General features: G+C 36.0%; 1 protein-coding gene across 1 annotated transcript in view; it reads right to left on the minus strand.

Annotated features, from left to right (window-relative positions):
- Nucleotides 1–12,450, minus strand: part of LOC139959835 (transducin beta-like protein 3) — a 22,051-nt gene extending 9,601 nt beyond the window's left edge. Inside the window, exons 1-18 of the mRNA XM_071957714.1 lie at nucleotides 12,291–12,450; nucleotides 11,795–11,942; nucleotides 11,025–11,072; nucleotides 10,622–10,699; nucleotides 9,943–10,091; nucleotides 9,081–9,173; nucleotides 8,131–8,284; nucleotides 6,746–6,842; nucleotides 5,798–6,009; nucleotides 5,010–5,151; nucleotides 4,426–4,484; nucleotides 3,859–3,965; nucleotides 3,245–3,386; nucleotides 2,536–2,697; nucleotides 1,799–1,867; nucleotides 1,134–1,204; nucleotides 544–759; nucleotides 191–294 (exon numbers count right to left, since the gene is read on the minus strand). Coding sequence (XP_071813815.1) covers nucleotides 191–294; nucleotides 544–759; nucleotides 1,134–1,204; nucleotides 1,799–1,867; nucleotides 2,536–2,697; nucleotides 3,245–3,386; nucleotides 3,859–3,965; nucleotides 4,426–4,484; nucleotides 5,010–5,151; nucleotides 5,798–6,009; nucleotides 6,746–6,842; nucleotides 8,131–8,284; nucleotides 9,081–9,173; nucleotides 9,943–10,091; nucleotides 10,622–10,699; nucleotides 11,025–11,072; nucleotides 11,795–11,942; nucleotides 12,291–12,310 — 2,071 coding nt within the window. The 5' untranslated portion in view covers nucleotides 12,311–12,450. The remainder of the gene's footprint in view (nucleotides 1–190; nucleotides 295–543; nucleotides 760–1,133; nucleotides 1,205–1,798; nucleotides 1,868–2,535; nucleotides 2,698–3,244; nucleotides 3,387–3,858; nucleotides 3,966–4,425; nucleotides 4,485–5,009; nucleotides 5,152–5,797; nucleotides 6,010–6,745; nucleotides 6,843–8,130; nucleotides 8,285–9,080; nucleotides 9,174–9,942; nucleotides 10,092–10,621; nucleotides 10,700–11,024; nucleotides 11,073–11,794; nucleotides 11,943–12,290) is intronic.
- Between the last annotated feature and the right edge of the window lie 274 nt (nucleotides 12,451–12,724).

Here is a 12,724-nt window from a genome sequence, read left to right on the forward strand (position 1 = left end):
TATCATCATTATCAACATAGTAAGGGAGGGGTTGGGGGAGGGGGGTGAGGGGATTTGAAAAAATACAGAAGTTACTCCACCTCCCCTGAAAGATTTAAGACTCCAAACCAGTAGGTGCAAAGAAGCTGAAAACTTTCAATTAATTAATTATTTAAAACCTTTCAGAATGTCTCCATTTAATGTTACTTACTTTTAACAATGGTCAGAACTTTAAATGGTTGGTTTAAGGTTATGGCTAATCCAAGTGCCTTTAAAAACTTCTTTTCATGTAAAAGATTGGACAGTTGCTGTTCCCTGTGAGGTACAAAAAAAAAAGAAGAACTTTAACAAAGACGTCATTTATATAAAGCAGTTACTAACATGAAGAACATATAAATTAATTCAAACCACAAAACTTTGATTCTCTTTCAACATGAAAACTGAAAATCTTAGTAAATTCGGTCCCAGAAAGAGAAAGAAGCTTTTGTTAGCAAAATTATTTTTTTTTTTAAATTTTTAATTCTCTTGTGCAATAAACAGATAAATTGAACTTTGACCCCTGACCTAATGACCTGCTCCTCTTCCTTCTCCTTCTTTTCTTCATATTCCACCAGGGTCATATCCTGCCAGACCATGATGGTGGAGTCAGCGCCCGCGGTCACCACCTGGTCCTCCTCCAGATTCGGGGTGACCGCCCAGACCTTGTCGTCGTGATCGTCAAATGTCTTGGTGCATTCGTTGTGCTTGATGGTCCACAACTTGAGTAGTCCATCGGAACCGCTACGAGAGAGATAGCAGTCAAATGATATGACATTAAAACACATCTAGAGAAATTTAGTTTTTTCTTTTTCTTTCTTGCTTCTCCAATATTTTGCTTTCAATATACTTGATGATGGATGTCTCATGCTCAACACTACATCTGGGCCCATTTGAGACTGGCATTAGGGGGCATTAGCTGCCGATAAACCTGCCATTAAAATTGTCTTTCTTCCCAAATGTGTAATCACTTCTACGGAGAGGTTTAAGATCATAACACTTTATTTTTAGGAATATTGTGACACTTCAACTCACCGTCTAGATACACTATTTAGTTTCATCGAAACATAGATAAAGACTGGAACATACCACAAGCACAGTTCCAAAGAGACACTTACCTAGATAGGAGTTGCATCCCTCTGGAGAGAAAAGACACCTTCAAGACTGAAGCATCATGACCCTCAAAGGTCTTTAAAAGGAAACAAAAGCAAAATGAAACAATTAAATTTTACATCATATAAACACTTTGTTTTACTTTTATTTTCCACTTTATTGTTTTGAGATCTTGGATTTGATAGGGTTCCAACCTAAGGGTATGTGAAGTGAACAATATGATCACAGTAGTGTATTCATAATGAGATGCACCCCAAATTTGAAAGAAGAAAATCGTAATAGAGTTTATGACATCACACCTGTTTGCTTCAAGTTCACTTCAGCTATCCTAAAAATGGTGTATATGAGAATTGATGATTTGAATGCAAATTTCACAAGGAAGCTTAGTATATGTTGCTCTTTCATCTTTCAAGTGCAATGTTCCTCTGGGAAATCCTTTTAAACAGAACTTGATGTAACCCTCAAGCCACTAACTTGGATTTCAATTTGGTTCCATCAAGTATATTGAAAATGAAATACTCCAAACCTAATTGTCCGGAATAGCTCAATATTTGCCAGAAAGTGAAAGGATGCAAAAAACTAGTTAGAAAAAACACTAGGACTGTTTTGTGTTTAGTAATAACAAGAAACACCAGTTTGAGCACAAAATTGCAGCACAATACAAACTTACCTTCACACAAGTGAAATCCGATATGGACCAAATCTTGATGGTGCCATCTGCTGAACTAGTGGCCAATGCCTATGGAAAGGAGTAGAAAGACTTGGCATGAAGATATCTTATTTCAATGTGTCTTCACATATAATGGGAATGAAAGTGCAAATTTTCCATACAAGAAATAAGATAAAAGTAGCAGTACTGAGATTTGATTGAGTCAAAATGTTACTCTTATTTAATACCAAAGATACTAAAAGCTTTCAAGAAACGTACAAGTGGTATGGCATTTTCTTGTAACTTCTAGGGAGAAATCAATTGGCTACAAAAAAAAAAATTTCAGGAAAGTAGTAAAAATTTACATGGTCGGATGTATGGCATGACAATAACCTTTTCATTGCATTACCATATAAAACTAATCACGAAGGTTGTACAAACAAAAAAAAGCCAGAAATGATCTTACTCTTGCTAAACACCTTTACACAAACTTTTTAAAAAGCCTAGCAGTTACCATGCGATAGCAAATTCACTACAAGTAGGCAAAATTCACGATAGTATTAAAACCAGAGCTTCGATAAAAATATTGTTCACTGATAAGAGGAGCCTCTCTACTGCTATAGACAACATTTTATGCAAATTTTTGAAATTTACACAATATACATTACAGACTGTAGAAAGTTTCATTAATATAACATGGTGACACAGAGGTACTACAAAAGGGCACAACTGCGGGTTCAATGCCCGTGGTTACTCACCTGGTCAGTAGGAGAAAACTGGACACACCAGATACCTCTCTTGTGACCTCGAAACGACCCCAGAAATTTCTCCTGCTCCAGATGCCAGAGCTTGGCAGACCTGTCTTGGGAGCCAGTAGCTAGTAGCTTATCATTTGGTGATATAGCTAAGGAATTAATACTCTGCAGGGAATTAATGGAGGAAAAACATTTTGACTGTGATATAGCGCTGTAATATGAAAACAGAAACTAATTATTCACCGCCAGGGTAGTAAAATATATTCCTTCAAATCACAGCTAAGAAAAAACGTATATGAAATATACAGTGCAAGTGTATGTTCAAACAGCTTTTGTTCTTTGACTTAACTCCATTTTGGGATGTGAATATTCATTACTTAATTTGCATATGCCAACTTATTGATTTTTACTCTGTGTATTAACTTGTAAGCTTATGACAATACGGTTACACAGCTGAGCTAATTTAGAAGTTTGTTTCAATAAAAATGAGATGACTTGATATCTGGTTGGAAGTCAAAAACTTCACTCTACCTCGTATGGACAATCAGGTCATAAAATGTACACCTAGTCAGAGAATCATCTTTGGACAACCTCTCTCTTCTAAAAGTCAAGACTGTATGTATCATGACAAACTGTAACATTAATTATACATTAGGGCATGAACAGTGAACGGAATGAGATGTAAACTGGGAATGAATCCACTGTTTCTGACCTTGTCATGAGCTTTCTCTGTATATGAGACTGAGAGGGATGTGACATCTTTACTGACTGCTTCTTTCCTCAATTCTGACGGAATTCTCCAGACTTTGAAAGTCATGTCTTCTCCCCCAGACACGAAAAACTTTCTGGACAATCTGAGCAAATAAGAAAGTATTTGAACAGTTTTGAAATCTTGTAACTTTCAACTTTAAAAAGTACAAGACATGAGATAAAAAAGTAAAGCCAAGAAAATGATTCAAAACTGACTAAATGATCAATCATTGATTGATATCCATCTTCCCTGAAGAAAACCCTCATATGAGCTGTCTAGTAATTTCAACTTTCTGATCTCCCCAGCCTCCTTAATCACCACATCCATCTCCCCTTGTCCCCTCCCCCTTCCTCCCTGCCTCTTAGAAAACCAATACAACATGCATCCACAAACAGTAGAGGGAAAGTAAACATACTTTCAGACCTATTTAACTATATGTTCATTTTCTTTTCCATTAAAAACTGTCAAGAAAGAACATTGTCATTGATAAGATACAAAAAGATAAATTAAAAGGATACAATGAGTTGGACTCTTCTTGTATCATAAAACAATAGACAAGTAATGCCCTAAATTACCTCGAAGCTGTCACTGACAGTACTGAATGTGTGTGTCCTTTACCGACAGCGACACATCGCAGTGTGTTATCTTCTCCGTTCATCTGCCATAACCTAACAGAGTTATCCTGGAAGAAGGAAACAATATTTCGATGATAACATCACAAGTCTTCTAATACTGATGGAGGGATTTCATCATAATAAAATTTGATTTGTTGAATAATTGCTGGCATGTCGGCAAAAGCATCCAACTGTTTTCTTTTTTTTGTTAGCTCAGTCAGATGGAATACAAATGACAGGTCATTTTGCAATTAGTTGCTGCTAAGTGACCAGTTATTAACTGTGTTGTCTCATACAGTAAAATTTTTGTGTCCCAAACTTTTGATGCAATGTATCGTTAATATTATTTCATTACTTAAAACGTTGAAATTCGTAAAACCATTCGTAATGCGATTTTGGTGCCAGTTCATATTTCCAGGTATATTATCTTCCCTTAAACTGTTGGTACTTTGTATCGACAGATGGCTGCAAATATATCGTAAAATGCAGTTTTGGACTCGGACCGAAGCATGATGTCTAGCTTCTTACCTTTGATGAGCTGACTAGCATGGAACCTTTCTTGAACACATCAATGGCAACGATGATATCTATAAAATAAAAAATAAATGTAAGGATATGTATAGCAATGCAAGGAGATGACAGCACCCCGGATATAAAATATCTATCAAGTTTCATGAGTCTGTTGTCCAGAAATACAAATCAAACTATTAATAAAGAAGGGAAAGACATGATATTTTGTATGAGCTGGTGTTCATGGGTGGATCTGGAGGGTTTAGATTCTCTCAAATTATTCTCTTTCCCTTGATGAATGTTATCCCCTTTATTCATATAGTTCTTGACATTAATGTTTCTGTTACTTTGTTGTTATAACGTACCTTTCATTTCATGTAATTGCAACAGAGAATAGAGGTCCATTTCTTTTCAACAATGAAACCTTACTAAGGTCTTGCCCTAGCTACATAACTGTTCACGGTTGCTTCCTGGAAAATTTGTACTTTTTTATGAGATTGGGATCCTATTCGGTTACCCCCATCCACACTAATCAACTCACACCCTCCCTACCCCCTCCTCCCTGACATCAATTATCTGAAAGTACAGTACAGATAACTTACCGGTGTGTCCTGTCAAGATTTGACAATTCAATGTCGATAATTCAAAGACTCGGAGTTGGTCAGAGTTGGAAGCCACGGCTAAATGACTTTCATCAGCACCGAGAAATTTAACGTCAAGGATCTCATCGTTGTTACCGACCATCTGAGAGAGGAAGAAAAGATTCAATTATGTAAATCAGATGAAACAAAGAAAATATAACCTTTCAGCCAGCATCAAGGAAATTAAAGTAATCATCTTGATAATGTCATATTACAATTAATTATAAGACTTGACATAAATCAATTTGCCAAACTTTACAATTTTTTAGTGTGTCGGTATGTTCTGCCTTCAAGATTGTCCAGATATTGAGCAACACAGGGCAACTTTTCATGTACGGCCTCTAGCACCACCTTGGTCTGTGACCTATGCCTGTCACACCCACTCATCACCTCAACCCACAATGGGATGGGTGAGGAATGACAGCATACCTACAGAAATTTGCAATATTTAACAAATGTAAAAGAAGAATTGATATAAACGGATTCAAATATTTTACAAAAAATATTTAATGCCAATACAGTCACACTTGTGTAAATTTGTTCTTATCTTCATTGCTACTCATCTATACACATCCAAAGGTAATCAGAGAAAGAATGAAAGAAATGAAATTAAAGTCATTTCAAAAGTAAACCTCCTCAATCTGGATATAATCTAAGATATCACACAAATCAAGACGTTTTATTCCCCTGAATCGATTGTTTCCTGTAAGCTTCACAGACTGATAGAAAGAAAGAAAAACAAAACTCACCTGTTTGGTAATTTTGAAGTTATCGATAGAAAAGAAGACAATGTTGTGATCATGGGTTGCTATGACGATTGTATTGAGGGCAGCACACATGATTGCTTGACTAACTCTGGTCTCGCCTTCCTTGTATGTGTTAGATTTGGAAGCTTCCAGCAAGTTTGCAGGCTGGGTGAAAATGTTACGACCACTGACGACATCCCAAACTTTCAAAGCCCCTGTTGAAATTACAGAGTAAAAATTGAAGAGTTATGCACAAGTCTAACTTTTAATAAAACAGGACAATATAATAAGAAAGGGCAATAACAAAAGAAGAGCAAACTTGATGACATACATGTACAAACATCCTTTGAAAGGATAGTCCAGAAATTTTACATATTAATGATAGATACCTGGCATAATACCAAAACAACACATTACCAAAGCATTTATCTGATGTATGGGTTGAGAGGAAATGAAATTTGAAAGATACCCCAACCCCCCCCCCCCCCCACATTTTTAACAGTACAAACATTCTTTTAAATTTAGTCAAAAGCATATTAAACCACCGGTCGAAAGAAAAATGACTCTGACACATCATTCATGACTCAATTTATGCATAAAACATATCTATTCTAATCTGTCAGGATTTTTTCAAAACATAACAGCATATAACTTGTTGACATAACTGGGCAGTAAATGGTTTGAAGATTTTGTTTATACATCAAATTACTTCTTTCCTTAATAAATAATATACCTTGTTGTAAGATCTTCAGATCTACACAGGAGGAATGGAAATCCATCCCAAACAAGTTTATCAAATAGCTAGTATACTTGCATATTTCGCCAAGGCTTGTTGAAATAACTACTTGATGTACATGTGACACAGATTATTTTAGATTGTCATAACAAATTACAGTGGAAACCATGTTCATAATGAAAGAGATAATAAATGTCTTTGGAATATTTACTTACCTTGCCCACCACAAGTGACAATGTATTCACCGGGCTTGTCAATGCTCAACTCAGGGAATGGTTTGTCATTTGGCAAGACAAGAAGGGCTTCTAAAGGCTGTTGGGAAAATGACAAGAATTACTTGAATAACCAGAATCAATAGGCATTAGTGATTCCTTGATTTACATGAGAAAATGTCATGTGAAACATGCACATGGTTTTCAAATTTTGATCATTTGACTCAACCAGAGATCAGCAAGAATCTTCGGTGGACCTACTTCTAAGTGTAAGTCCATCTGAACTTTACTTTGTTGAAATTGTTGTGTTTAAAAAGGATTTCAGATTGTGACCTCTGCTGACCTTTGATGTCAACTTAAAGATGATACCGTTATTTTTCTTACTGTGGTTGATTTGCATACCAGAATACAGTTGAATCACCATGTATTTTTCTCTTTTTTTGGAGGATAAGGTGGGATCATCGTGTTCACAAGCCATGGCTTTTGTGTGTGTGTTTGTCTGTTGCATAATGATAAGAGAATCCATTCTCAAATACCAGACAGTAGGGCTTCCAAAGACCTACTTATCTGAGCCCATGAACCTTTCAAGCCGCGAATATCAAAGTGCTACTCAGAAATTTATCGTTCAAACTAGAACAAACCCTCAAAACTTTCATCACTAATAGAACTGAATTTTTAAGTGATAAATGCAATTCTCTATCGATTAAAACATTTCATTGCTAAGACACTTCGACATATGAGTATTAATTATAAATGAAATAGCTATTCAAAAAATATTTATATTATTCTTTACTTTTCCTTCAATACATGTAATGCAGTATTGGTATGGGAAGCTGGTATCGAAATGAAGAAACAATTTTCCACTAGAAGAAAAAAGGTCCTTCCATTAGTGATTGGTTTAACAACCATGTACCATGAGAGTATTGAACCCTCATCTTGCTAATTGTCTCACTTTCTAACTAAAAATTGAAATAAGCTGCTAAAGAATTGACACATGTGATAAATTTTATGCTTAATGATTATGTTCACATCGTAAAAGATTGATGCAAATTCCAGAATGAAAATTATTTAAAGGGATATTCCAGTGAATAAATTGGAAAAAAAAAACATTTCTGCATCGTTATAACAGGAAAACAAAGCCTTTGAAGATATGTGGTCATTGTGACATCACAGACCACATACTGTGATCCACTCCGGGGAGGAACCGAGGAGTTACCCAGTCGAAACAAGTAACATACGATCAACAGTATCTCAGGTTAGGGACACGACATTGAGATGGGGTTTTCAACTAACAGTGTAGAATAATTTTCTCTCTCATATACAAGAGTCTCATGGTCTGCCACCAGAATATCCCTTTAAGAATGACATGAAAGAGATTTGAAACAAACCTCAAAGACAGGTATAGTTCTTCTAGCAGAAAAGTCTTTCAAGTCCCAAATTGTGACCACGCTGTCCCTTCCGGTCGAGAAAAGCAAAGTTGCATTTTGGTTGAAGCTGAAGGAGGTCACTGCGCTGTAATGCTTTGTCAGTTGATACTCACACCTAAAACATAGAGGAAGTAAAGTCAATGAAACTAAAACATACGACTGAGACGTCAAGTTTTGATCTCAATTAGACTAACAACAACAAAGAAGATCTGAAAGCAAAATATTTTCAAAAGTGGGACACATTAGGATGCAAAATAAAGTACAGAAAGATTTCAGGCTGGAAGAGAATCTACCAAACTGAAAGCAGTTGGTTATATTTGCAGCTCCAAATATACTTACAGTATATTTGTAATTCTCTAGCCTCCATACACCTTAGGACTATCATCACCAAATATCTTTGTCTCACCAGCATATACCCTTATACCATCAACACCATTATGGCCTACTTCCACCACCACATACCCTTCTCTCGCCACTGCATTCCCTTCTCTCACCACCACATACCCTTCTCTCCACCACATACCCTCCTCTCCACCATATACCCTTCTTTCACCAACACATACCCTATTCTCACGACGACATATCCTTCTCTCCACCACATACCCTTCTCTTGTCACCACGACATACCCTTCTCTCCACCACATACCCAACTCTCGTCTTTGTCTTACAAAATATTACAGTTCCTGCGTAAAAAACTGCTATACATCTTTGGACTTGTATCGCAGTTTGGCCATTTTGCATAGCACTTTGCGACTGGATACCGGATAAATTATTCCCTGTAGTCACCTATGGACTATCCTTTCTTCGTTATATTATAAGACTTTATATATCAACATAAACATAAATCCGTTCTGAAGAGGATGATTTAACAATGATCTGAAATCTCAAGATTAGTTCATCTTGCCACTTACTTTCCTGTTTTGAGATTCCAGACTCGAATGACACTGTCTGAAGAGGCAGAAAACAAGAGCAGCTTGGCGGGATCTGGGTGGAACTCCAACAAGCTGTGTAATAAAGGAATGTATAAGATTACTACAAATTTACTACTCATGGTGCTTAAATGCTTAAGAGACCAAATTAAATATACTTGCAGAAATTCAAGCATTTCTCACCCCTCAACCTGCCTCTCTCTCCCCCAGCACCCACCCCTCCCTCATACCCTAAAGGAACATTTACATTTGTTGGGAGCGTGCAAGTGCAAGTGTGGTTTGTGCAGTTCTAAAAAAAACTATTCTACCCTCAAACAGCTGGTGTCAGTTCTGAAACTTTCATCTGAGATGAATTGTATCCAAGTTTCATCACAGTTATCTTCCCTTGTTTGCTAGCAATGGTCCTTAGCATCACATAGCAGGAACATACAGTCTTGAGAACTTATATATTTTTATGTGAAGTATCGAATCAACAGTACACATAGCACCATACACACACATCATATATAGCATTGCACAGTGTTTCACATCAAGGAACCAAAACACATCAATACGAATATGCATTAGATGAATGCAGCCTATGTAAGTTATCTTCTGTATGTGATGTGAGTTTTTGTTTCAAATTCTCAATATAACTGCCGGGGACATACTGGTACCACTAGAAGCTTTGACACACTCGTTGAAATTTAATGATAACACCAATAATAGAATTGTTAAATTTTGCAAGCCACAAATTATCAGGAAAAAAACAAAACAAAAAACACTTTATTATTAAATTGCACTTCAAGAGTAAACAAACACTTGCCATAAAGAAGGCGAGTGTTTCTCATTGCATCATACTTACTTAACAACCACCTGTGATCCCTTTAGGTTGTGGGTGCAGTATTGTTTTATGACATCCCATACCTTGATCGTACTATCACTGCTTCCGGTAGCCAGCAGAGTTGAAGTACTATCAAATGCCATGCTCACGACAGGAGCTATGTGAATGGCCTACGAAAAAACAAAAAATGAGAAACACAATCATGATTGGCCTATAATTTATAAGACTAATTCAACTGACATATAATGTGAATTGATTTAACTGTCAGTATTCTGCAAGGAAAATCTTGATGGGTTATAACTTATAAAACTAAGAATAGCAAGCCTTTGAGCTCTTCAGATGTACTGCATGAATAAGCAGCTGCAGTCTTCTGCAATTTAGTTGCTTCAGATTATAATATTCGTTTTTGTAAAACCTTTTTGTCTTTTCAGGTTTGAGAGAAAATGAATCCATTTTAACTATCATTTATTTTCCCGTGATAATTTGGAATATCAACTAAATTTCACGTCAGGTTTATATTTGAATAATAAATACAACATTAAAAAATAATCACTACCCTCTTTAATTTTAATAATCCTAGTCTGAGATCAGTGCTTGAAAGATCCCTTTGTTTACCACATGGTTGAGAAAGCCTATGGTCTGTGGCTGTGTACCCTTTGTGATTTCCTTTAGCCCTCTCTCCTTTATATTTTCTTCTTACCTTCCACGTTCTTATGCATGTTTCTTGTTTCCATTCCCACTGTTTCAAGAGAAGGCTGCTGTAAGCCACTATCAACATCTGAAAAAAAGAAAAGACAAAAAAAAAGCCTTCAGTCATTTTTACAGCACAAAGAAACATTACTAGTTCAGCTTTGTATTCATTATTCATTCATTGTAATGGCAACATCCTGAAATACCAAACAGAAGGATAAGACTCAAAATCTGCTCTAATCTAATCTGCTTGCAGACTACTGGACTTGAAAGAACTGGAATTATATCTTTCTGACATGAAGGAAACTGAAACAGATCTGGACAAGGAAGCTGAGTTTTGTATTAAGAAGCAAAACTCTTAAGAATCTGAAGAATATATACATCAGATTATGACATATTACAATGGAACTCACCTCATCATCGGGTGAAATGATTAAACATGTGACCTCACCTCCTTCCTCCTGCAAGTGAAAAAACATAACATTTTAGAGTTTAATGTTGTATTAAATGGAATTATGATTTGACCCAGGAGGTCATGGAAGGTCAACGATTGCATCATGGAATATCAATAATTGCATCACTGCATTCTGTACTGATTGGAGTAACAGGATAATATAATTACAAAAAATGTGACCATTGGCAGTTCACAGATGGCTGCGAGTGTTTTAAATACATATCATATACACATAGTTCACTGCATAAGATGGTAGCACACAGCTACCAGGTGATGTGCTACTGTCCGCAACATGCCTCAAATAAAAAGTGATTGAGATGAAAATAATGTGCTACATCCCTAGCACTCAAAATCAATTATAATTCCTATGTCCCCTAATCAATAGCTTAGTCGAGTACATACCATTACAGATAAGAGGCAAACTGACGAACCATGTTTATACTACAGAGACAAGGTACCAAGATGTGGGATCACAGATTCCACAATCATAATCATTCCCAAACTTAGGTAACTGGTGAACCATGGAGGTCAATGATGACAACTGAATGGAGGTAAGAAAATGTCACCTTCTATCTAATTGTATATCCTAATGGTTCACTTATTTTCTTTCACACAATAATTAACAAATCTATGTTTACATGTGTTTCAACATCACTTGAGTCTATGGGTGATACCAGATAGATGTACAAAATCAATTACGATTACAATTAAGATTGCAGCAAGTCTCACCTGTTTTAGTGTGTGGATTACTCTGCCAGTTTTAGTATCCAGCACATTGACATTATTGCCATAAGGACAAAACAAGTATTGACCATCTTTGGAAACTGATATTTTGCCACCTGTGTAAAAGGCTTCAATCTTGGAAGAAACCCGGAAACTGCCAAAGAAGCAAGCAATTGAAACAGTAATTAAAATGGTTGATAATATATCAAGACAAAACCAGTATGCATTATGAATTAACATAAAGTGTACATAATACAGCAAACCTATGATATGATAGCACCCTATTTAAATTTCCATCTAGGTCTTTCCAATATCTCACCTTACATACAGGTGCTATCAAGTTCGGATGAAAAATGTTATCGTGGAATCGGTGCACACGTATAATGAATGATATTTAGACTAAGCTGAAGTGTAACTTAGGCACTTATTAACAGCATGTTTACATTTTAACGTCTAACAAACTATATCGTTCCAAATGACGTATAACATCTATTCCACTTACTTCGTCTTCAAAGATGCCATATTATTATGTAGTCTTTTATGAAACCTGGAATGCAGCAATGACAATCCGAACACTGATAATGTGTGCTCACATTGGCTCGTGCAATGTTGGACACATGTGGAGAGTTACCTTCTGTGGAATTGCATCACAGCTGCGTCTAAATGTTAAAACCTTCATGCCAGGGTATTATCTGGGACGTATGGAAAGCCGTTTTAACATTTAATAAGGAATTTCAGATATCTCGAAATAATTTCAGATATCTCAAATTAAATTACAGATATCTCTTATTTATTTAAGATATCTACAAATAATTGCAGATATCTTAAAATCAATTTCAGATATCTCGAAATACCAGGTAATTTCAGATATCTGAAATTGAATTCGAGATATCTCGAATTCAATTTCAGATATCTCGAATTCAATTTCAGATATCT

This window comes from Apostichopus japonicus, chromosome 19, assembly GCF_037975245.1.
Source record: "Apostichopus japonicus isolate 1M-3 chromosome 19, ASM3797524v1, whole genome shotgun sequence".
Classification (NCBI taxonomy): Eukaryota; Metazoa; Echinodermata; class Holothuroidea; order Aspidochirotida; family Stichopodidae; genus Apostichopus; species Apostichopus japonicus.